Source organism: Podarcis bocagei (genome assembly GCF_964188305.1).
Source record: "Podarcis bocagei genome assembly, chromosome: 15".
NCBI lineage: Eukaryota > Metazoa > Chordata > Lepidosauria > Squamata > Lacertidae > Podarcis > Podarcis bocagei.
In genome coordinates this window covers 40,959,401-40,986,228 of record NC_138141.1, presented here as the reverse complement: position 1 = coordinate 40,986,228, position 26,828 = coordinate 40,959,401, and the positions used below count along the sequence as shown (strand labels likewise).

Here is a 26,828-nt window from a genome sequence, read left to right as displayed (position 1 = left end):
GTCACCTAAGCCAGGTAGCAAGTCTGATCAAGTTGGGTTTGATTCGACCACAACCATTCAGGAAGAAGAGGGGGGAAACAGAGCTCAACAGGATGCTTACTTGTGACAAAGAACTTTTTGGTGAAGGTACAGCTGTCAAAGGCAGCAATTTTCTCCTGTAAGACGACAACAAGGATCCTGGGAGCGAAAAACAAAGCAACAATGAAATATCAAGATACTAAAAACTGAAATGGTGGGATTTAGACATTCTGGTTTCTATAGGGTATAATAATAATAATAATAATAATAATAATAATAATAATAATAATACATACTAGTCCCGCTTTACAAATGCTCACTATGCAAAAATTCACTTATCCGAACACAAAGAATCATTATCCAAACTTCAAAATATAACCACAGGTTCAAATATCTGAACAGAAAGCAATTTTTACTTCCTTGTTTGACTTTTGCTGATTGGTTGAGGGAGGAAGATGGAGTGATTGGACAAATCAGAGAGCATTTTCTCTAGGTTTTCCCATCTCCCCTTCCCCCATGCTGGCATCAAAATTCCATGGTTGGAAACAATCAGAAAATTTCACATAGGAATCAATGGAAATCATTGACTTATTACATGAATACTTGCCTAACGAGCCATTTCCAGCGAAATGCACTGTGTTTGTAAAGCGGTATCTGTGTGTCACTATAATTATGATAATCACTATTATTGAAATTTGTCTGTTCTCTATGCATCTGAACCCCTCTTAAGACGCCATAACCAAATTTTGTACGATGGTTCCTGAGATCAAGGAGCAAGTTTTTGTCTATATTTGGATATAAAGGTGGGTGCCATTTTGCTTCAAATGGCAGACTGAACCTTTCAAAACTGCACTGACTTGAAGGAATGACTACCTCAATTTTTTGTTTGTTGGTTTCTTAGAATTCCTGAGCAATGCTGGTTATGAAGCTGCTAACATATTTTAGGGAGCAGGCATTGCAGGAACAGAAGCTGAATTCTGTGGCCAATACCAGATTGAGTTATTTGGGATGGTGTTTGTGTGTGTGTGTGTGTGTGTGTGTGTGTGTGAGAGAGAGAGAGAGAGAGAGAGAGAGAGAGAGAGAGAGAGAGAGAGAAACCTCAGGTAGCAATCCTGGGTGTGAGAATGCAGGAACTGCAAATGTAGTGTGTGCCTTTTCCACCTGTGAGATGCCAGAAAAACACAAGAGGGTCTGTACCTCTTTAATAAAACCAATGTTATGCCTGCTGCAATTTACATTTATTTTTTTAAAAGCATCCTTTTCCCCCGGTGACTCAAAATGAAAATCCATCACTACCACACAGCATATTAATCTAAAAAGTGTTTCATCCTCAAAAATAATCACATTGCTGGTTTTTATTGCAAATCTGCCGGGCGTAACAGCCGTGCCGTATTTGCTGAAAGTGTTTTGTGTGTCCCCCGTTCCCCTCCCCACACCCTCCATACAATGGAATTAAGAGGAGGGGGGTGGGATAGGGTTTATGTAATGAATCACTTAAAATGATTATCAGGACATGAAGCACAAGGACGATGACCACAAAACAAAAATTTCAAGGGGACAGCAGCTGGGAAGCCATTTTAGATCTCTGTAGTAGACACCACACATGGAATCAGCTCCAGCTGGTGCAAAATCCTGCAGTGAGGCTACTGGCTGCAGCAGCACATAACTCAGGTGATTAAAAGCTTGCACCGGCTGCCCATATGTTACTGGGCGAAATTTAAGGAACTTGTGTTGATTTACAAGGGCCTTAACAACTTGGGTCTAGGATACCTTAAGGACTGCCTCATCCCTTATAACCCTGCCCGATCACTGAGATCTTTGGGGGAGTCTTTGTTGGCCTGCCTCCCCCCATGGCCTGCCTCTGTTGGCCTGCCTCTGACCCATGGCTCAGATGTGCAACTTAAAAGCCTGCATTTGGTCCAAGCTGCTCCCATGGAAGGCAATGATGGACAGCAAAATGAAATATAAATGGCAAAGTGGGTTGGGGGCTGGATGGAGCAAAGTATCCAAAGATAAAAGGGCTTACCTTTTGTTGCAGTGCAGGTCATAAATGGGCGTTTTGAACTGTATGGATTTTACCATTTCACCAGTTCGCAAAGAATGGAGGTCCACGCAACAGTAAGGAGGGCTGGTGCTGAAAGACATCAGAAAAAACACAGGGTTGGCTAGCATATTTAGGCCAGCTAGCAAATTCAAGGCGTTATGATTAGGATACAAAGCCCACAGCAACTTCCAAGCAGTTTATCTGAAGGATCGCTTGGCCCATGTGTGGCTGCTCAGCAGCTCCAACCTGCGGAACTAGCACTTTGACAAGTACCATGTACTGTTCTTTCCACATTTGCGAGAAATGGATCATTTAGTGTGGCAGCGCCTATGCTCTAGAACTCCCTGCCAATTGATATTGGGTAGGCCCCTTCTCTATATAATTTCTGACACTTGCTAAAAACATTTTTGCTTAGACAAGGCTACCCAAACATGTCATTTTATTATGTACATTTGTTTTGGTTTTTCAACTGTTGGTTTTATCTAGATTTTGATAATTTTATTATGTTTACTGTTTCAAAGTCTGCTTCTATTGTTATTCTTAAAAGAGCATTTCATGCCATTTTATGTAAACCACTTACGAGATTTATTTATTGATTAAGCAGTACATAAATCTAGGAAAATAAAATAAACAAACAAAATGCATTTGAATATATAACAGTCAGAATGATATGATTCCCCAGAAGAGCAGAAAAATGACTGAATGTAGCAATCTGCAGAATGCTACCAATAATAATAATAATACAGTGGTACCTCGGGTTAAGAACTTAATTCGTTCCGGAGGTCCGTTCTTAACCTGAAACTGTTCTTAACCTGAAGCACCACTTTAGCTAATGGGGCCTCCTGCTGCCGCTGCGCCGCCGGAGCACGATTTCTGTTCTCATCCTGAAGCAAAGTTCTTAACCCGAGGTACTATTTCTGGGTTAGTGGAGTCTGTAACCTGCAGCGTCTCTAACCTGCAGCGTCTGTAACCAGAGGTACCACTGTAATAATAGGGCACATACAGTGGCTCAGACGCCAGATTTGGGGGATGGGCGAGAGATCAGATTTGCAGCCCAACAGCAGTTCAGTGCTTCCCCATAGCTTCCTGCAGCTCCCCATACTAACAAAGTTTGCATCAATTACATTATTTTTGTTAGAAAGGATTAAAAATGCAGACTAAATTAAGAAAAGTAAGAGAAACTATAACTATTCAAGCTGCATAGTTTTATGTGTTTTGAAAAATATAGTATTATCATTATGAAGTTTGCAAGCTGGCTTACAAAAACAATGCAGCAAACATGGTAAGACATGTGCACATATGAAACCAACATGACACCAAGACATGGCTTCTGGAGATTTGGGCTGAAACTGCACAATATGAACTACAGGGCCCACATCAGGGTGGGGGCTTAGGGCAGAGACCAGGGGCCCTGCAGTGCTTGGCAGAGTGAGCAGGAGTGGGCCCACATGCAAGAGGACCAGTTGATCATATTTTGAAGCAAATACACATTACCAGTCAATGAATGCACTTAACCAGTAAAAGGGCTCTCATTACAGAAGACCATTCAGTCCAGGGTCTAAAGTTACCTAACCGCACCACTGATTATGATGGTCACAAGGTGGCCCTGACGTCAGTGGCCCAGTGCGTCTTCCCCCTCTCCTATCAGGTAAGCTAAAACTGCACAGTGTGATGTCATCCTGCTGTGTGAACATCCCCGCCCATGCCAACGAAAGCAGCCAATGAAGCGGAGGGGGGAAACTTACAACGGGATGACATCATCTGCTATAAAGTTACTGGGAAAGGGAGAAGAGGAGACCGGGGAGAGGAGAGAACTACTACTTTTGGCAGCATTTCTCTGCCCCCGCCCCACCTCCAATCCAAGCGATCTCTGTAATGTCTAGCTTTCAGCCCCCGTGTTTTGACACATGGACAACTCAGGAGGATACTGGGTGGCCAAGAACTTTGAGATTTCACTGCGAAACACACACGTCGCCGGAATGGGACTTACGGACAAGCAGCTGAACCGCACAGCTGCCGATGTCAACCCCAGTACAAAGAGCCCATGGTCGTTTCAACAGGCTCCTTGTTTGTTTTAACAACAACAACAAAAAATCCATATGCGGCACGTGCCTCTTTTATCATTTTAATATAAATAAGGCTCTCCAGCTGTTCATTCAAAAGAGAAGCAGCCGCCGCCAGCTTTCTTTCAACAGAAAAAGGGTAGGCCGGGATGGAAGAGGAGAAAGGGAGAGTGGCAGGCGCCATTTTGCAGGCCAAGGAGCGGCTTTGATCTGGCAGTTTCACTCCCGCGACACCTTTTCCTTCCTCTCCCCCTTCTCCTCCCCGCCTCCTCAAGAGAGTGCACTGAAAGGTTGGTTGTTTCTAGGAAGCTGCGCAAAAGGGTCGGCTGTGTAACACACACAAACAGGAGAACACAGATTTTAAAACAGAGGGAGGAAATATTACAAAAAAGGTGTTTTCTACTGCTTACGGGTGCACCCAAAAGGGATATGAGGCTGATTGCATGGGTGGTAATACTTCAACTTCCCTCCCACAGGAGGCAGTGGTGGCCATCCCTATGGCTGGCTTTAAAAGAGGATTGGGCATATTCATGGAGGAAGAGAGGGTGACTGGTTGCTAGTAGCCATCATGGCTGTGTTCTGCCTCCAAGGTTGGAGGCAGTAATGCTTCTGAACAACAACTGCTGGAAACCGCAAGAGGGACGAATGCTCTTGAGGCTGGGTCCTGCTTGCCGGTTTCCGACAGACATCTGGTTGGCCGTTATGGGAACAGGAGGCTGGACTAGATGGGCCATTGGCCTGATCCAGCAGGCTCTTCTTAAGTTCTTCTGTTAACCTGCAGGAGTATGTAAGGGGGCTCATGACTGAGCTCCCATACATTAAAGCAGGCTTCCTCAACCTCGGCCCTCCACATGTGTTGAGACTACAATTCCCATCATCCCTGACCACTGGTCCTGCTAGCTAGGGATCATGGGAGTTGTAGGCCAAAAACATCTAGAGGGCCAAGGTTGAGGAAGTCTGCATTAAAATCATTAAACAAACAAAATCCCATACATATATTAAAGTCTTTAAACAAACAAACAAACAAACAAACAAACAAACAACTCCCTGCACACTGCAAACATCTTTGGGAGAAGAGCTGAAAGGCTAGGTATCCCAGTGGTAGATATGTTTTCCATGTGTGTATAGGAACAAAGGATTGTAACAAACACAGCTTTACTTAGAGCAGACCCCCTGAAATTAATGAAGACACATGCCCATTTTCTTTCAGTTGGATACAACCCATAGGGAGCTGCCTTATACTAATCTTTTTTAATAAGCTAAGTGGCCGATCCATCACATCATCTTGTGGCTGTGAGTTCCACAAATAAATTGTGTGGACTTTGCCACCATAATGGACTGTGATTGCCACTAGCTTTAACTGCTGAGGGTTTTTTAAGCTGGCTGGCTGGGGGCTAACAAAATGGCTGTAGGTCAGGGAAACACTGTGTTCCACTAACCCCTCCTTCGAATTAAGGAACATAGGAAGCAGTCAGACCACTGATCCATTTAGCTTAGTACTGTCTATCTGCACTGAGTGGCAGTCTCTCTCTTTTGGTTTCAGATGGGAGTTTCTCCCAGCCCTACATGGAGATGTCAAGGATTGGACCTGGAACCTTTTGCATGCAAAGCAGATGCTCAACAACACAAGATACCTTTCATAATATTTATCGGATTTGTCCAGAAAAACACACCAAGGTATTTTTTTAAAGTGACATTTCCCCAAAGTGTGTGCATATATCACTGAGACACAAAACAGCAGAACTCCTTTAAACCTACCACAAATTGCAGGAGGTATGGAAACACTTATTTTTCAAAATCAGAAAAAGGTGCTCCCAATCTTAAGACATGTGCTACTAAACCTAATCCTTTCACTTGGAGGAGGAAGCAATAGTAATTTGGAAAAGACATGGTAATTCTTTGCCCCAGATTGCCTAACAGCAGGTCTCAGGAATGAAATTTAAAATGCACCTTACCCTGAAGGGGATACAACCAAATCAAATGCACTTACATTTCCCTGCTTCTTTCCAGGCACAGCTCCACTTCACAAAGAACACAAGACTGCCTCTAAAACTGGTAGCGCTGCACTGGGTTTCCCCAGTCCCCTACATTAATTTATCCCAGAGGCAGGCAACACGGTGTCTTCCAAATGTTGCTGGACTACAACCCCCAACAGCCCCAGCCAGCGTGGACAATGGTCAGGGATGATGGGAGCTGGAGCTCAACATTCATCTAAAAAGAGCATTATGTTGGCTACCTTATGATTGGCTCCTTTGTCCTGATAGCATTACTATTTGCTTCCCACCCTGCCCTGTTTCAGCAGTCAATGAACCAAGTGGTCTTTAATGTTTTAAAGCCATAGGTTACAAAAGAAGAGAAAGAATCCTGATTGCAAAAAAGTAACATTCGCGATAAAATCTTATTTATATCATATTATGAGCAAGTAAAACTTTGGCTCGAGGGTCCAAAAAGCAAACCTTCCCACGGCTAAAAGAGTTGCTCTAAGTCAGTTAATTGCAGCTCAGGTCAGCTGGTAACTCAGATCAAGAGGTAAGTCCAGAGATTTACTTCACATCACAAAGAAGATTGGCAATATAATAAACAATGTGGTACATCCTCCACAGAGCCACAAGGACAGAGCCTCAACTCATAAGATTGTTTTTTTAGAAGGTTGTATAAAACTGCAGTTTGCACTAGCTGCAAACCATTTCAGGCAGCAGCTTCAGCTGGGTGCTGGAGATTGTGTGTCTTGGCGATGGCAAGTATCAGCTGACCCAGACTCCACCTTCCCCAGCCCAATGCCCTCTGCGTGTTGTTGGACTACAACTCCCATCATCCTTCACCATAGGCCATGCTGGTCATGGCTCTTAGGAGCTGGACTCCAACAACATCAAGAGGACACCGTGTTGACAAAGGCTGATCCAGACACTGCAGGCAGGAGGGATTTCTCCACTTCTCTCCTCAGCTGAGAAGAGTGTCCTGGGCTCTCCTTGCAAGCCACCCAGCTTGGGGTAGAGGTGAAGGGAAGGCCAGAGGACAGCTGACCCAGCCAAAGAGTCTGAGCAGGCTCAGTGCTAGAGCATCTACTCTACATGCACAAGGTCCCAGGTTCAATCCCTAGCATCTCTAGGGGGTGCTGGGAGAGAACTCAGTTTGAGATCCTGGAGAGCCACTGGCTGATAGTGAAAACAATCCTAAGCTTGAAGGACCAATGGTCTGTCTCAACTGTAAGACAACTTCCTATGTTCCTCCACTGAGTGAGGCCTGGCATTTGCTCTGGAATACATACAGTCCAAATTAAGAAGAGGGTTGGGGTTTTTTTGAAAAGCTTGACATGTTGTGCAGGAAGACCGAACACCATCTTAATCATACAGCAAGCCCGCTGCATATTTTATTCAATCAACTGTAATATTTGAACCTGGCTGGTCTCCACCAGCCAGACAGCAAATCATATGGCTACACAGCAATCTGGGACTCTGAGACAGCTGCCCATCTCTGCCCCCACCATAACGGCAGGAAAGCATGGATCCAAGATGTGCTTGGAAATGCTCAGGGTAGTAATAATACTAATAGTGCAATAATAATTGGGTAGGAGATCAGTTGGTACAGGACTCAGCATCTGGCATTGAAGCCCACAGACCCTTCTTATACTCCTAGGGTGATTTTTTAAAGTGTGAAAGCGCCCTCTGAAAGTATCCTAGAAGTATTACTGACAGACAGAAGGCCTGATTATTAGTAATCTAAAATGTCCTGTGAGAGAAATTTAGATTTTCTCCATTAATCACTAAGAATTCTTCCTCAGTATTGCCACCCCAGAGCTGTATGTCATTAGTATTATGTAGCTGCTTCCCCTGACCACATAAAGAGTGAAGAGTTTGGGTTTTTAAATGAAAAAGAAAAAAAGAAATAGCGTACATGGGCGGGGGGGTGCTATATCAATAGTTAGTTCTATGTTGAAGTTTCTCTAGGGCCTCTAGGTCACTGATCTTCAGTTTGGGACCTGCTAGTATACTGATGATCAGTTTGGGACCTAGCTGGACCATAAAGAAGGCTGATTGCCGAAGAATTGATGCTTTTGAATTATGGTGCTGGAGGAGACTCTTGAGAGTCCCATGGACTACAAGAAGATCAAACCTATCCATTCTTAAGGAAATCAGCCCTGAGTGCTCACTGGAAGGACAGATCGTGAAGCTGAGGCTCCAATACTTTGGCCACCTCGTGAGAAGAGAAGACTCCCTGGAAAAGACCCTGATGCTGGGAAAGATTGAGGGCACAAGGAGAAGGGGATGACAGAGGACGAGATGGTTGGACAGTGTTCTCGAAGATACAAACATGAGTTTGACCAAACTGCGGGAGGCAGTGAAAGACAGGAGGGCCTGGCGTGCTCTGGTCCATGGGGTCACAAAGGGTAGGACACGACTAAACGACTAAACAACAACAGCAGCAGGTTGGGTTGCAAGAACAGGACTGCTATCATACAAATATCTGGCATTGTGTCATGTGAGAGATATGTCCATCCTCCACCCTTCTTCTGACTGTAAATCATTCTAACTGATTCTACATTGTTGTAACCTACGCCATGACCTTAAAGCGAAGGATAGGTAAGAAATATGAATCATTCTCACCAACTTTAAAAAAAAGTTAAAAATTGGTGCCCAGATGCAAGTTTGGGCTAAAGGTGGGCCCCAGGTCTGAAAACATTGAAGATGACTGTTCTAGGTGATTGGGCTTTAGATGTTGGTCATGACCTACCAAAACAAAACTGAGACTCACAGGCGACTCAGACGCTTTTGGGTCAGATCCCCAGAGGTATACATAGTGGGGCACTCCACTGTGGGTGTACTTTATGCTCCATAACAAAAGCATTATCCCCAAGGGAGGTATCCAGAGTCTGCCAGCACCACAATGGAACCTTTTATTTACTGCATGCACATACAACCCGAAAATCCAGTAGAAACTCCAAACTCTACAGTTGTATGATTGTACTCCAACATGCAAGAGAAGAAAAATACACATCCTGAGATTTAAGAAGTTTGTAAGCCCTGGCTGGTGAGCTCTGCAACAACTTTGGTTATTCAAATAAGCACAAACCACAGTTCTGTTCAGCTAACACCCCACATCTTTCGTCCTTTGAGTGAAAAACAACCTCAGAAGATAGAAAAATTAGCAACATCAAAAGACAAATATATCAAAGTCTTTCACAAAACCCCAGCCTGCTTTTAATTTTAAAAGAAACAAACCAAGGTACAGCTAAACCAGACTTTTAACTTGCTCCATATATAAAAGCAGTTGTGGGCTCAAACAATTAGTACTGCTTTTTTTGTTATTTTCAGTGGAATCCACAGACACAAGCTTATGATATTAAGAGATGACAGCTGAGCTTAGAGAAGGAAGAAGAAGAAGAAGAAGAGTTTGGATTTGATATCCCGCCTTTCACTCCCCTTCAGGGGTCTCAAAGCGGCTAACATTCTCCTTTCCCTTCCTCCCCCACAACAAACACTCTGTGAGGTGAGTGGGGTTGAGAGACTTCACAGAAGTGTGACTAGCCCAAGGTCACCCAGCAGCTGCATGTGGAGGAGCGGAGACGCGAACCCGGTTCCCCAGATTACGTGACTACCGCTCTTAACCACTACACCACACTGGTTGAACCAGGAAGGTTGAATCACAGAATCGTGGGAATGAAGGAGCGTGCTCTGAAGAGAGAGGGTCAAATGGGCACAAAGAATCATAGATTCATAGAGTTGGAAGGGACCCAAGGGTCATCTAGTCGAACCCCCTGCAATGCAAGAAGCACCCAATCCAGGTTCGAAGAAAAACAAGTCATTGAGAACCAATACTGGCCTCAAAGTAGGAGCTTTCCTGGTTTTCAAAGAGAGTCACCCACAAAGCAACAAAAGATAGTGACTTCTTCCAAACTTTTGCTCGATAGCTTTGTAGCTCAACACAAGAGAACGAAAAGGGTGGAGGGAATGATTGTAAAACAGATGTGGAGGGAGAGGAGCTGTCTGCAAATAGCAGCTCTATAAACCCAAGAGATGCTTCTGTCAAGGGCAGCAGCAACAGAAGATGATGGTGGTGATGGGACAGCAGGAGGAAAGAGAAATCACAGTAGCAAAATGATAAGCAGCCAAATAGGGATGAAAAGGCAACATTTTCCGTTCCACTCTGTATTTTTCCAGGCAGCACTGTTGCCTTTCCTACATTATTCAACTCGCTGTCCGCTGTGGAAAATGTAATTAATTACATAAATTACATTATTCCACCCTATTCATTTCAGTGCAAAGGAAACACAATGCGAATGGTGGGGAGGGCATATGCCAATTATGCATCATTCGTGGACTGATAATAACAACAGCGAATGCCATTAATATTTGCTGGATTTAATTCCATTCTGGACATATGACAAATGCATGAAAATCAGCAATTTCTGTTCCTATTGCCACTGGAATTCTCTGACATCCATACAGCCAACAGGGAGCAATGCCTGATGGCTCCTGGTTAATATGAGCGCAATTCCTATGAACCATGTTCTTACTAGTGAATGCCTAACCCAATTGCAGCCTTCTAGATTAGTCAGTAATTCTTCAACATTTTTTGGGGGGGGGGGAAGGAATAACCAGTTAACATGTTTTTTTTATTATAGTGTGTATTTTTTATTGTCACGTATGCAGCTTGGAGCAATTGGTTTGAGGGAAGCAATTTGTAAGTAAAATAGCTTGCCATTGCAACTCTCTCCACCCCACAATTATATTTCCATGCTAGTTATTGGGTTCCAGACTGCTTCCTAATACATCATTCTCTCAATTACTTATTCAAATTTAAAATTATTTCAAAATACATGTTTTCTCTTCTGATCCATATACGTAATTGATGTCTTTACTTCATTTATGAATCATTCTCATGAAATATCCCAATGCAATGTTAACAATGAAAATATTGTAAAAGACCAATAAAACCGTGATATGAAGAAAAATGGAGGAGTTGTGGTAGTGGTGGTGGTTGTTCACATCTTGGTGCGAAACTAGTTTTATTTTGGAACAAAGAGTCAAACTAGTTAGTTTAATCCAGTTCAAGTTTGACCGAAGTTTTGTTTTGTTTTTTAACTTAGATTTTTATACCACCCTTCATCCAAAGATTGCTGGGCATCTTAAAATAATCAAAACAGCAAAATACAGTGGTGCCCCGCAAGACGAATGCCTCGCAAGACGGAAAACCCGCTAGACGAAAGGGTTTTCCATTTTTGAGCTGCTTCGCAAGACGATTTTCCCTATGGGCTTGCTTTGCAAGACGAAAACGTCTTGCGAGTGTTCCGATTTTTTTCCGCTCCCCCCCTTTTTCTAAGCCGCTAAGCCGCTAATAGCCTTTTAGCCGCTAATCCGCTAAGCCTTTAATAGCCGCTAAGCCTTTAATAGCCGCTAAACCGCTAATAGCGCTAATCCGCTAATAGGGTTGCTTCGCAAGACGAAAAAACCGCTAGACGAAGAGACTCGCGGAATGGATTAATTTCGTCTTGCGAGGCACCACTGTAATATCAAGCAGCAGCTGCTGCATTTTAAAGAGACTGTGGCTACAATCCTATGCCACCTGGCAGCAAGCCTCACTGAACTTACTTTTGAGTAGACATGTATAGGATTATACTGTTAAAAAAATAAATCACTACCACGAGCTAGAGAGAAGTTTAGGAGATATATATATTCTTGTACAACTCAACACCAAAGGATTTTTCAACTTTTAAGCCTCAGGTTTGGGTGGGGATGGGTGTTTCTGAATAAGGAGTTTGGTTCATATGGCAAACGTACCATAAATACAGTTCGTTCAGAGTCAGAACCATAAATCCAACATCATCCATAATATCGAAATTGCAGGGTAGGAAGCTTTGACATTTGGGACATGTGTAATCCAAAGACATCCTGTACTTGAAATGTATGAAACATGATACGCCCAAAAACGGTTACAGAATACTTCCATACCAGCTAGGAAACTGAAATTTGGAAAACACACACACACACACTGCCCAAGAGTTACTACAAGAGTCTAAGAAGCTGGGGTTTTTTTTTCATGTAATAGTCAAAAACTGTGAAGGATAACGTTGACTTACAATAAGGGTCACTGATATGGAATGGCCATCACTAGCCCAGCACAGTACAAGAAAATCCACATGTGAGAGTATTGGATGGTGGGAGGAGTGTTGCCCCATCACACATTTGAATCTGCTTTGGATTAAGGGAGCAGGTATTTTGCTCTGCTGATCTCAGCTGAGGATAAGCAGCTGCAGTGCAAGATGTCTGTGGAGAAGATGCTGATGGAGCACAAGACGGGGAGAGGGGACACATGGATTGACTGTAGGGCCAAGCAGTGTGTAGGGAGGGGAGCTGCTTTCAGACAGATTCCAGGTGAAGACAGCACTTTGTTTGGCTCCTGCTCTTCCAAGGTATTTGGCGGCCCTTGGAAACATCTGAACAACTTATTTAGCCACAATAACAACAGAGAGCCTCCAACTTCAGAGGCAGTATACGTCTGAGTACTAGATGCTGGGGAGAAACATGGAAGAAGGCTCTATCTAGCTTTCATACTGTATTTCTGGGCTGTCCAGAGTCATCTACTGGGCCATTGTGGGAAATGGGATGCATCTAATCTAACTGCAAGAAGCATTCAGAAAACTGGATCCATGCATTCAGAACACAGACTATATTTACTAGGACCAGGTTTTCCAGCCTCAGGTCCCCATGTTTTGTTGGAATACAACTTCCTTCATCCCTGATCACTGACTAAGATGGGTTGTAGTTCAACAACTCCTGGGGACCCAAGGTTGAAGAACCATGTCATCGTGAAATTAGATTAGCTTGAAATTGCAACTTGAAACTGGATTAGGTTAGAGCTAATATTTCTATGCTGTTTTTCAGCTAAAGGAACATTCAAAGCAGCTTACAATACAAAGCAAAAAAAATACAATAGGTAACAACAAAAATCCAATATAAATTTATACAATGATGCATTCAGTATAATAAAATTACAAACAATAGCATAAGCCAGCTGTTGTTCTTTTGTCCCCAGTAGAATCTCCAGGACTCTAACCAAGATCCCCCAAAATACAACCATGAAGATGAGTAACAGCTAATAGACAAAGCGTGTCCCCGTTTTCATCAACAAACAAAAAATAACAATAACATGATAACATGATATAACAGAACAGAACATGTTTTCTTCTGTGAGATGCACTCCACAGAAGCAAACTCAACAGGTTTAACACCAGGTATGCAAAGAGATGGACAGAAAGGGACAGAAGGCCTGATACAGGAGAGGGAAGAAATCAGTAGATTTATTTTGTAGTCATCCCAGAATAGAAAAAAACAACTTTGATGACTCTAAAAGAGGCTTAGACATATTTTTGGAGGAGAAGGATGTCAATGGCTACTAGCCATTTTTGAAGCAATATGCCTCTGAAAACTAGTTGCTGGGAGCCGCAGATGGGGAGAATGGCTGTTATGCTCAGGTCCTGTTTATGAGCTTCCCATGGGGGCATCTTGTTTGCCAGTGAGAAAAGGGTGCTGGAACAGGTGGGCCTTTGGCCTGATCCACCTGCAGTGCTCTTCTACGGCTCTTAAAAAGAAATATCTGCCCTCAAGTAGATGGGATTACTCTAGGTTGGAGCAGGGCACCTTTGGCTATAAACACACACTCACATGTACAACTGCTGCTTTCTGTGACCTGTGGCATCTTCTCTCACAGCAGAAGCTGGCATTTTAACCAAGGCCTGCCTCACCTGAAAAAAATTAGTGTGAGCCTCGTTTTCCACTACAGTGAGACAAGTCACGTGTCACCAGACACCGCTGTAATAATCCCATCACATTTTTGCATTACTTAATATATTTGGATAAATGAGTCTGTTTTAATATGGACTAAAGGATTCCACCCGACCAAAAAAGCCCCCCAAAAACCTTTATTGGTTTTATGAATTTCTATATCCCTCAGAAAGCTTCATCCTAAATCCATGATATCCCACTCACTCCAACCCCATTTCAAAGGCTGAATTTTGCATCCTGAGCCCTAAATTAGCTGAAAGGGTATTTGAAATTACAACATTATACAGATGGTCCGTTGGGAGCAGGCAATGCTTAATCTAGCAAATAAAGGCTGAGTGCCCCCTTCCACACACACACACACTACAGCACAATTTTCCTTATGCCAGACCTTTCAAGTGAAAAAGAAAATGTGGCAACGCCAGGTCTCCCTTTAAATATCTTTGGCACCTGCAAAGGTTTTTGGGCAGGCATATTGCTTTGTTTCCAGCCCATGCATGTGACATAACCTCCTGCTGAAATCCTGCAACATTGCATGCCACAAATGCTCAGGCTTACTTTGTCCTGCTTTTGTTGTGTTGTAGCATCAAGAGTGATCCTCCAAAGAGGAATAATGCAGTAACAGTGGGGAAGCATCTCAGAACAACTAACCAAGTGGAATGATGTGAGGACGGTCCAATACGAATCTGCCAATAATGTGCTATTATTGAGTCGGTAACATATTGCAGAACACAACCTCCCCACCACCACACAAAAAAGCACCAGTCTAGGGGGCATCTAGGTTCTGGCTCCCCAGCATGAATGCGGAAGGAGCAGACATGCACTTCAAGAGAGCCATTTAGCTGGCTGGGGGAGTTGAGCTCACGTCTCCTGGGAATGATCAGTGTTGGGCTTGTGGCTGAGTATGGGATGGGACACCCAGATGAGTCCCACTACAAAGACCCCCTAAGGGGCAAAAAAGCAAAAATAAACAAAACCCCAGCACAATGTAACCTACAACCAGCCAATCAGATAAAGGATTACAATTCATCCTGTAAACAAAAGCTCACTGCCATAACAGAAAAAGACTTTAAATCTAGACAGGATCAAAACAACAAACCCCAAACAAACAAGGCTGCATTCTGCACATCAAGAGCGGCAACTGCACGCCACACAGTTTAACAGAAAGCTGTGGGGTTGCTTAAAAGTTTGCAGCCACTAAAAGCTGGCTCCAGCTCATCCCGAAAGACTTCCATTGGCAGCCAAACTTTTACCCAGCAAACGCAAGAGGCGAAACGCAGCAATTCTGCAGCGCCACTTAAAAGACGTTAAGAGACCCAGCTGGCGCGGCTCTTGTATAGGCTGCCAAGACCCGAGAACTATAAATCAGTTTTTTAAATGTTTCTTCTGCTGGACTTCAGCATATATTAAATACCATTATTTCTGGTCAGGAACATTTGAGAAATATATGCAGAAGACCAGGAAGGTTAATATAAATTCTTGCTGAGCAATAGCAATACAAAGATGTGTGGGTGTGGGTGGGTGTGTGGGTGTGGGTGTGTGTTTCAGCCAAGATAAGAAAATGGCAGTTAAAAATACTAATATTTACTTTTAACTTGTAGCAAGAATAAGAAAAAAGTAAGTGTCTCAACACCTTAAATCAGAGGTGTTAAAACTTTCTGCCTCTAGGGAATCTTTTCCAAACTAACTTGCTTGCAGAGGAATCCTTGTGTATTTGTAGAAGTTTCTGGTGCGTATCACAAGGCTTTGTTTCCACATGGGGTTCTGACCAGGCATGTATCAAAGTCACAAGCCCTACATACCCATAGTGCTATAAATCTCAAAGGAAGATGGGCAGTGGTAAGCTAACAGAATCATAGAATTGTAGAGTTGCAAGGGATCCCAAGGGTCATGAAGTCCAACCCCTGCAATTCACGAAGACTGTGCACCATGACTGATCTGCAGTTCGGAGGATTCCCCAGCTAAGCTTCCAAGGAAATCCACAGAGTCCAGGAACCCCCCGTTTGAAAACTATTGCCTTAGAGGAGGAAAATAACTATTGCGGGAACTTGCTTTTGTGGCAAGGAATGTGGTATGGGCGGGGGGGGGGGATGAAAGAGATTCATATAGGTGTAGGTTTGGCCTCCAGAACCTCTGAAAGCAACTATTTAATTATACACACAAGCCAAGATCTTCTGCCCACAAGACCCCACAGTCCCAGAACACACCATACCTAATGTCTGAAGGGGATAATCCCTGCAGATGTCTATAAGGAGGAAGATGAAGCCCCCAAACCAAACCCCCCCAAATTTGAGATTTGCAATTCAGGTGAATTATTTTAATTGATCCTTATTTCACATTAAAAGCTCCCTTATTCTGATATACATATAAACAACTTCTATTACCTTTGCATCCCAGTCTCCTCCAAAGTATGCAGGGCAGCATCCACTAGCTCAAACCCTTACCTTTATCCCTTAAATAAAGATGTAGCCAGCATGGGTGCTCCAAATGTTGTTGGGACTCGAGTTCCCATCAGCTCCAGCATGGAGCCAGTGTTCAGGGATGGTGGAAGTTGCAGCCCAACAACATCTGGAGGGCCACAGAAGGTTCCATCCTGAGCTAAGACATTGGAGGAGGATGGGGGAAGCCACAGGTTCAAATCCCCATTTAGCTATGAAGCTCCATAGGTAACCCCAATCTCAATCTCTCAGCCCAACCGAAGGATGGGAAATCTCAGGCCTGGGGGCCAAATGTGACCTTCTGGGCCAGTCTATTTTGCCCCAGAACACACCACAGGCCACACTCCTTGCTTGCTCTGATGCATACCCCAAGTGTTTTTGCCTGGCTGGAATGACTCCTTGAATCTGGAAATGGCTCTTGCTTGCCTGGATGGAAGATAGAGAGGGGGGCACAGAAACAAGCCTACTGTACAAAGCTGCTCCACCCACTTTTGCTTCTGGCCCCGCTCACCACCAGCATGTGGCCCCTGGAAGGCAGCTTAGAAGGGAATGTGGCCCTTGAGTCTGTACTCCCTGGTCTAGCCTACCCCACAGCTGTTTGTGAAGACAGCATGCTATGGACCAGGGTGAGAGGAGACAAGCATGTGTGGCTCCTATAGAGTTTGGTGGAGAATAGGCAGAATAAACATGGAATCAATAAATAAATCCATTCATCCATTTCAGAAACTTTTATTAACCCTTCCAATGCATTTAACAGTTGCCTTATCAAGCTGTCCCAACCTCTTGGGAGAGAGCAGGAAAGGAAAGCGAAACATTCAAGGCAATGATCTGCACCTTCAATGCTGCTTGCAGGGATGAGGAGGAGAGGGGTTTTATTTTTACTCCCTTCCTTTTTTTTCTTGCAAGGTGTTTTGTTGTTTCTTAACCTTGTGCAACAGATAGAAACTCAAGGAAGAGACAGCACCAATTAGAAAAGCAAGGAGGAAGGCGCACGCTCGACTCTCTGTCACATTGATTTATAGCAGCTATTCCGAAGGCAGACAAAAACACACAGATGCAAACAATTACACTATTTTTGTAGGCAACAAGTGAGGTGGGTGGTAACTGAGAAAATTCTGAAGGGGAAGAAGAAGCGGGGGGGGGAGCACCCTGTCACTATATTCCAGTGCATTTTTATTTTATTTTTTACTTCTGTTCTTCATCCCCTCTTCCCCCTTAAGTAACCCTCATCACACAACAAACGCTGGCCACATCAGAGACTTTCCAAGGCCTGAAGGGATGCTTTGATTCCAGACTGCTCCGGGCATTAGCAAGGACGTAATTAGGGTAAAAAGTTCAACCACAGTTCCATGTCTACAGGGCTGCCAGAAATAAGATTTCCTCTCGTTCCCTGGTTTGTACTGTACCCTCCCCGCATCCCCCCCCACCGCCAGCCCCGTCCTGAAGAAAGCCCATATTGAAAGCACATTTATTTTGGTGGAATTTGTTCCTCTTCTAATTAACTTGATAGCGGTTACATTATTTAATAATTTTAAGTGGTTTTGTTTTCTTTAAAGAGTAGTCCTTGGGCCGGCTTGATTGCCCCTCTGATGGTGTTCAGGATTAGCAGAGTCTCCCCCGCTCCAGTGGCCAGGACAGCTGCCCTTGTGAAAAAGCAACTGTACACGGCAGATGGGCTCATTTGGCCAATTGCTAAAGCTCTCAAGACGGATGTTTTGCTTTAGTCCTCCAATGCAGACGGAGGACAACGCAGCACAGGACAGCAGAAGGATGGGATGGGACACAAGTTCAAACATTATGCCTAATTTGCACACGTTGCAGTGGAAACTTCTGGAAGCTTCAGAAAATTCTGCCTTGCATCCAGGGTCCCATCATCTCAGGTCTTTAAAGTGCCGTTGTCATGGCTTTATTTTTAACCAATCAAAGTACATTTGTAATTCAGGCAGGCCTACCAGGAGAGATGCTCACATCTCTATTGTCTTGCCCCAGCCTCACAACTGGGAACTACTTGACACTGGAGCCTGTAGGATACAGCAAGGCAAATGAGAGAGGCAGGACAGCTCTGGTGTTATTTAAAAGTTATAAATGCCTAACTGTCAGAAGCTGGTGGGTGTAGAACCAGGAAAAGGGGTACATCTGCATTCCATGCAGTAGGTCCCAGGTTCAAAGAAATGGGGCTGGGAATGAAATCCTGGAGAGCTGCTGCCAGTCTGAGTTCACTGACCCTTTAATGAGCTGAGAAAGTTGTCATCGAACCCATTCAATGAAGCCAAGTCAAGAAATAGCAACACAGATAATCAACACTTATTAATCATTGTCATAAAATCATAAAATGTAATAAAAAATGCCCACTTAGTCCCACATCCTGTTCTCACATTGTATTGTGGAATCACCTTATGAAGTACAGTAACCCCTCAACTTATGCAGGCCGTTTCATCCCAGGGATTGGGAGTAAAGCCAAAATCACGTAGAGTCAAAACAATGTGTTTGAGTGCAATGGCAGGTGGGATTGCCAGTCTTTTTTCCCCAGATGCTCACCTCCTTCCCGCCCCTTTTTCAATTCTTTTTTCGATTTTTTTTTTGCCAAGAGCGTAAAACTGAATGTGCACAAGTTAAATGTGAATAAGTTGTGGGCTTGCTGTACAGAGGTCCCACACTGGCAAGAGAGGTGCACTCTGTACATATGAGGTTCATAGTTCCCAAACCATTTTTTTCACACTATCATACACCAGAAGCTTCTTTTGTACCCCACGATCTCTTGAAGCCCCCAATCTTTATTCTTTCCCTTCACAGTCACATAGACATAAGGCAGCTTGTAATGTCCCTGCGATAGCTCAGTCAGTAGAGCATGAGACTCTTAGTCTTAGGACCGTGGGTTCAAGCCCAACATTGAGCAAAAGATTCCTGCATTGCTGGGGGCTAGACGAATGACCCCTGTGATCCATTCCAACTCTACAATTCTATGATTCTATCTTTCAGCTCTATGTACAGTTGCCCCATGTGCCAAGCTGCTGGAAATGCAGGCTAGAGACTCAATCTAACAATGAAGTACTCTTGGGAACCTGACTGACCCCATCCTCAGACTTGCCACTGGGCCCTGCTAGATAGAGAAGATCTACCAAAAGCTTGAGAGCTGAACCATAAAGAAGGCTGATCGCCAAAGAATTGATGCTTTTGAATTATGGTGCTGGAGGAGACTCTTGAGAGTCCCATGGACTGCAAGAAGATCAAACCTATCCATTCTTAAGGAAATCAGCCCTGAAGAAGAAGAAGAGTTTGGATTTGATATCCCGCTTTATCACTACCCGAAGGAGTCTCAAAGCGGCTAACATTCTCCTTTCCCTTCCTCCCCCACAACAAACACTCTGTGAGGTGAGTGGGGCTGAGAGACTTCAAAGAAGTGTGACTGGCCCAAGGTCACCCAGCAGCTGCATGTGGAGGAGCGGAGACACGAACCCAGTTCCCTAGATTACGAGTCTATCGCTCTAAACCACTACACCACAATGGCTCTGAGTGCTCACTGGAAGGACAGATCGTGAAGCTGAGGCTCCAATACTTTGGCTACCTCATCAGAAGAGAAGACTCCCTCCCTGGAAAAGACCCTGATGTTGGGAAAGATTGGGGGCACAAGAAGAAGGGGACGACAGAGGACGAGATGGTTGGACAGTGTTCTCGAAGCTACAAACATGAGTCTGACCAAACTGCGGGAGGCAGTAGAAGACAGGAGTGCCTGGCGTGCTCTGATCCATGGGGTCACGAAGAGTCGGACACGACTAAATGACTAAACAACAACAACCAAAAGCTTCCTGGAGGTAGAACACATCCGTCATAGACAATAATGTTAATAGGGTCGACATAAGAGCTGGCTTGCTGAATCAGGCCAGCACCAGCATCTTGTTCTCACAGTAGCCAACCAGGTGTTTCAAGGGGAAGCCTGCAAGCAGGACCTGAGTGCAACACTGGCTCTCCACATGTGTGATCCCCAGCAACTGGCATTCAGAGGCAAACAGTGGAGGTAGAGAATAGTCATCGTGGTTAGTAGCCAATGATATTTAAAAGATTTTAATATTGTATTAAATACTGTGTTTTATGTCCTTGTCGCCCACCCTGGGACCTTATGGTGAAGGGTGGGTGAGAAATCTAATGAAGATGTTGGAAGTGAAGAACATCCATATTGCTCCTAACTATTCCTATGCCTTTTCACACACAAATCACACTGCCAGCATTCCTCCAGCCTGCAAACCAAGCTCTCTGTAACGCCCTTCCTCTCGGGAGTGGGGGGATAAAGGCACCACTTTTGAAAACCCTGCCTTAGAAGGCACACATATCTCAGTTTATGGCTGGGGCAAGGTGATGAAGAAATTATCATCCCAGAACTTCCTATTTAGATTTGCGGCTCCCTCCTTGTCCCCCAGGGCTTAAGGCTGCTGCCACATCTCTTAATACACACCCTCTCAAGATTTCAGCTGTAGACGTTTTGCTAAATCTATGCATTCAAAATGGTTTTAAAAGTCTTCTCCCCCGGCCAAACCTTTCTGCCATACCTAAGCCACATATGAAACGTCTGAAAGCAAATGGAACCTGTGGTTTCAGCCTGCTGTTGCTTAATGTTTTAACTGGGTGGGTTCCAGTGCCCCTGCCGAGACAACACACACACATTCAGTTTCCCTATAGGTCCCAACAGAGTGCTTAATTTTGGGGGAAAGCGAGCAAGTTTTAATTTAAACCTATTTTTAGGCATCATAACAGAAGCCGTAGGGGAAAGAACGATGAAAGTTCTTGAGATGGAGGAGAATCGCCCACCAGTTCACGAAAAAAGTTCTGCAAACGTTTCACCAGACCTATTAGAGAGAGAGGGTTTGGGGACTGTTTGTTTTGAAGCAATGTCTCACAATTTTCTGAGATATTCCAAGAGAACAGAGATGGTTGATGGGGCAGCCTATTTGGGGAACCAAGACCTGAAGGGTTGGGGGTTTTTTCCACAGATGCACACAAATTCATGACAACATTTTGAATTGATGTAGGTGAGGAGTTTGTCCACAAAGTTGCTCCCATTTGCAGTATTTGTGATGATCAGACGATGTTTGTAGGTTTGCAAGAAGTTCTGTGAGGAGTATTGTTGGAAATATTGTGAAAATGGAAAAGGGGAGATGACAAGTTAAGAGAGGTAAAGACAACATAAAATTAAGTAATGCATAAAAAGAGGTTAAGATGGAAGATCATCGGAGGTGCTGATGGAAGTCTAAAAAAAAAGTTGCTCCCATTTGCAGCTTCCTTTGCAGATTTTGCATAAGCAATTTTTATCTGGCTAAGACTAAGCAACTGAGACATGCCAGAAGAAGAAGAGGTGCCTTTGCAAGTAAGGCTGCATATACACCATACATAAAAGCAAATTCTCCCCACCAAATGGACCCTGTGAACTGTAGTTTACCCCTTGCAGAAAAGCCGGCTGACCGATGAGGCAGTACAAAAGGTGGTGCCCCCACCTGCCCCACCACTTCCACTGCCGCTGGAACGGCCCCCTCTTGCTAGTGAGAGTGAGGCGTTCCAATATGCCCTGTTGCTGGTCATCTTCCCTGCCCCTGAGGTGGAGGAGACAAGCAACAAAGCCTTGCAGAACGCCCTGGCTCTTGCTGAGCTTGAATGAAGAAGCATTTCAGTGGTGGTGCCACTAGGGGATGCCACCAGGGGGGTTACATTCCCATTTCACGTCAGTGAAATGGGGAGGGGTGCCCCTGCTTCACAGACTGCAATTCCCAGCACCCTTCTCAAACAACAGTTCCCAGGATTCTGGGGCAGGGGAGATGTGCTTTAAATGCATGTTGTGTATGCACCCAAAGCAAAAGGAATAGGGATCTGATTTTGGGAGGGGGCTGGCGGGCAACCAGAAGATGCTTTCTGGGTTGGATGTAGCCTAAGGGTTCCCTGCCCACGGACTAAGATACACGTATTTGTAAGAAGTGCACAAATCTCATTTTATTTTAAGGAAGTGATCTTCGCTGCAAGTCCTGGGACTTTGCTGGAGCTAAAATCTTGTTTCAACCAGTGTCTGGCCCTGGCTGCCTCATGGGCTTGCAAAGAGGATAAAATAAGCAAAGACCTACATACGCTCCCCCTGAGCTTCTTTGAGGACGGATGAAATCCAAATGCAACAAGGCAGGATGCCAACCACCCTTTCTAGGTGCCTTGACTGCAACGCTGGAGTGCTCCCTCCTCAGATTCAAACTTCCAAACCAGCCTCCGATTTCACTGGGTAACTGTTTGGCACCGAGAGGAGCCTTTACACAGACATTCCAGTTTTTAAATTACGGGGCAGTGGCAGAGTTACTCAGATCCGACACTGGAGAACTGTGAACAAAAAGCTTATTCATCGTGATTAATTCCCTTCTCCTGGGTGATCCACCCAAAGTGGGGTGGGGAAGAACAGCCCCCTCCCCCCCCCAATTTGCCACTTCCAAGGCATTTCACAACTAGACACTTCTTTAAAAACATTATGAACCGCAGATCCTTCATGGCTGAACACTGGAGTCTCCCATCAAGAACTACCACAGATGGATGGCTTGTAACGCAATGGCAGTGGGTTTCTATTAATTACACACATATGATTAAAGGTAGTAATAAAGTTCAGCTTTAAACACCAGGGTGTTTTTTTTAATAAAAAATATGGCTTCTTTGCCAAACATTAGCACGTCCATAAATGTCCTGCAGTTGAAACAGGCTGTTAATGTTAACAGCTTCCAAGGTACTTTATTAATAAACTGACTCCGGAAAACATTCCAAGTGCGATTTTCACAAAAGCTCACTTCAAACAAAAAATTAAACCTCCATATGTTTAACTGAAGTCGCATTATCTTCTTTCCAGACTCCTTGGATGGGGACCCTGTGGCCCTCCAGATGTTGGACTGCAATTCCCAGAATCTGTAATCTGCTGGCCATACTAGATGCTGGGAACTGTAGCTCATTAGCATCTTTGAGGGTTAGCAGCATGAATTCCCCATCTCTGCTGTACATGTTGGAACACAAGAAACTGCCCTACACCCAGTCAGGTCATTGGTCCATCTAGCCCACCCTGTTCTTTCGCTGCAAGTGTGTATGTGAGTGTGCATAAGATCAGTGTGTAAAAAAAGCTCAAATGAAAACAGGCATTGTTTTAGGGAGGTGGAGACAAAATACACCCATTTTTGATGAGTTCTGTGGCATACATTATTTTGATATAGTTCAATTATTTTTAACTATTTTCTCTTATGTGTTTTTAGCTTTTGGTATTTTATCTGCCTGGTTTTAATTTGTGAAAGCTGCCTTGAGTCTGGGAAAAGATGGGATATAAATACAGGTGATGGTGGTGGTGATACCAGTGTAAGACAAGGGGCAGTGGTTTTAACGGGTTATGTTGTTGTTGTTGAAATTTAAATCCTGCCTTCCTCTCAAAGAAGTCTAGGGCAAACTTGGCCCTCCAGATGTTTTGGGACTACAACTCCCATCATCCCTAGCTAACAGGAGCAGTAGTCAGGGATGATAGGAACTGTAGTCCCAAAACATCTGGAGGGCAGAGTTTGCTTATGCCTGGTCTAGGGTAACAAGCACACCAAACAGCTGTAAAACAATGAAAACAGCTAAAGACAATTATATCCAATGTTAGTCATACTCAGAGAAGATCCACTGAAATTAATGGACTTGACTAATTTAGGCCCATCCATTTCAATAGGCCTAATTTGAGTAGAACATTAATGGATACATCCCTCACCTTTTCTCTCTCTCTTGTCCAAATTAAGGTTTTTCCAGACTCATCATGCAGTAAGAGAGCTGCAATGAACAGCCTATTGGCGCCTCTTCTCTCTCAGTCTGTTATGCCACAGCAATGTTCCCATCAAGCCCAATTCCATCTTAAATGCTCCCTAGAGAGGCCTCCTTCTATGCCCATGACCCTGACATGCTTATCTGATAGTGGTGACAGCTGAATGGGCTGGGTGCAGGGAGGTGATGTTTCAAATGCCCCTGAATGTCATCATGGGGAAATAAAATGGCAGCTCCCAGTGCTGGTTGGACAGTTAGAAAAGATAAGTTTCAAGGGGCAGGCTTCATGGCTAGGCCTCTCCAAGGTGCTGGAACCCCAACAGTTTCAAAAGGTGATGTCTGCTGACTCCAGGGCCTAGAAATAATTATGGGTGTAATCCAACTAAGTTCTACTAAATGCAGACCCATTGAAATTACTGGGTCTGTGTTAGTCACAGGCATTCCCTTCTGAGAATGACTAATGTTTGCTACCCCATAGTTTTAGAAGCCTGAATAAAAGCACCTCTTAACTGAAACAGTGTGGATGACATATTATTCAGGTCTGTAGAGGCCTTGCATGGGATGATCAGGGATTCCCAGCATTAACATTTCTTTCACAGCAAGATTCCAAAATGTATCCCTATGCAGACAAGCAAAGGCTCAGCTAGTTTTCCTGCTCCTTAAACATCCCAATTGCTACTGCACATAACATCACTAAATACTTCCTGAATTTCTGAGAAAGCAATTAGTTTCAGGGTCTTTGCGGGGGGGGGCACATTTCAAATAACTCAAGTTTGATTTTATGCATTTTTAATCTCTTATATTCCTCTGCTCAACATATTTTCAAGCTGTTCAATGAGTTTTCTTCATGATCTGCGCCCCCCCCCAACTTGCCTCCTCTTCTCGATGCTGCTTCTCCAAGCTTGTGCTAAAAAGCAGAGTTTCTGCAGATGTTCCTTCATTTAGGGTTGGGGTTGGGGGGGGGAAGGGTTTTCCTTCAATTTGCAAATCTTGTAATCTAAGGCCCCAAAGTTAGCTGAAGCAGCAATGAATCCAGCATCACAAAGTCTGCCAGGAGACACAATCTGTTTCCCATTTGTGCATCAAGGCTGCATCCTTTTCGGTGGTTGGAATAGGAGGGGGCGATGCCAGCAGGAGCACATGATGCAGGGGAACCGAGCAAGCTCCATTAGACCCTTTTCAGAGGTTGGGAGGGGGGGAGGTTCCGTGTGGAAAAAATGTCAAGGCGAGGATCAAGCCGGAGTGTGATGTGGAGCGCTTTGATGACTCCATGGAGTACTGGAACTGGCCCCTGAGCCCCCTTTGCAATCTCTGAAAAGGGGGTGCTAACAAGCACCCTGGGAACATGCAATATCCTTGCCAGGGGTGGGGAAACGTATTCAGCCCAAGGGCCAGATTCCTTCCTAGAAAACCTTTCAGGGGCCACATGCCAGTCGTGAGCGGGGCCAGAGGCAAAAGAAAGCATAGTAATAAATGCGAATTTCACCTTTCTGCACATAGGCTAGTTTCCACACATTCATGCATCTTTCTGTTCTCCATCCAGGCAAGCGAGAAGCATTATCAGAGTTCAAGGACACATTCAAGCCAGGCAAAAACACTCAAGGAGGGTTCAAAGCAGGGCTGGTGACGGGTGTGGCCTGAGGAGAGTCCCAAGGTCCTGACAGAGATGCCTGGAGAGCCACACTGGGCCCAAGGAACTGAGGTGTCCCATCCCTGTCCTAGGTTGAACTCCAGCCACATAGGGGTGGAGAGCACATACTAAACATGCCATATATAAAGCAAAAAAAAAGTAGCTGCATTGACCCATATGAAAAAACCCAACACCTAAATGAAGGCAATGCCTTGATTAGGTTGACCTTGTTGCACAGGGGACAAGCTGCTGAAAGCTAGGAACTGGGGAGAAATATGATTCAGTGTGCAGTAACTGCACTTTACAAAACAATATGAGAACTGAAACACAGACATCCTTTGAAGTTAGCACTTTTCTGAATTTTGCAATGTGATCCTCCAGCCAAGTAATATGTGGAAAAATGTCTATAAAGTGTATAAAAACGTCCATACAAATGAATATGTTAGTTAAAATAACACAAAATTGCATTAATTTAGGATGGGGCTGCTTTGCAAAAATGTGTATACACATACAAACGAGTTAATATTAGGAGAAAATTGCATTAAAATGCTGGTGGATTTTCATGAGCAGAAATGGGGAGAAGGGCTGTTGTGCAGAGATCGTGCATACAGGCTTTCCACAGGCATCAGGTTGGCTACTGTGAGAAGAGGGTGCTGGACTTGATGTTCTTTGGTATACGAGCAATGGCATTGTAGTCTATGGTAACAAATCTCTGCCTGTTCTCTTTCACCACTGGCTCTTGCCAACATTGGTGTGCGGCCCCCAGAAGGTGGTTCCTGGGGGAATGTGGCCCTCATGCCTCGCATAGGCCCTTCACAAGGTGCCCAATCATCCTTAAGAGGAGCTCGCCTTCCTCAAGAGTCCCACCAAAAGGCAAGTGATGGAACAGAAAGCAGCTGTTCCAGGAACTGTGAGAGACAGTTAAACAGTATATTAACATGTTTGTAAATAAGCCCTTCTCGTGCAGTAGATCGGAATGTGTGCAGAATTCTCATCGTTTAAACCAGAAACTCTTCCCCCCCCCCCAATCGAGAGACGCCTGCCACGGTCGCATGTCTCACA

General features: G+C 44.3%; 1 protein-coding gene across 7 annotated transcripts in view; it reads right to left on the bottom strand.

Moving 5' to 3' along the window:
• Positions 1-26,828, bottom strand: part of BCAS3 (BCAS3 microtubule associated cell migration factor) — a 470,437-nt gene that overhangs the window by 408,475 nt on the left and 35,134 nt on the right. For all 7 annotated transcript variants that reach the window (XM_081172929.1, XM_081172926.1, XM_081172924.1 and 4 more), the window contains 2 exons: positions 2,045-2,152; positions 101-177 (listed from right to left, as the gene is read on the bottom strand). In XM_081172929.1, the coding sequence (XP_081029055.1) occupies positions 101-177; positions 2,045-2,152 (185 nt within the window). The remainder of the gene's footprint in view (positions 1-100; positions 178-2,044; positions 2,153-26,828) is intronic.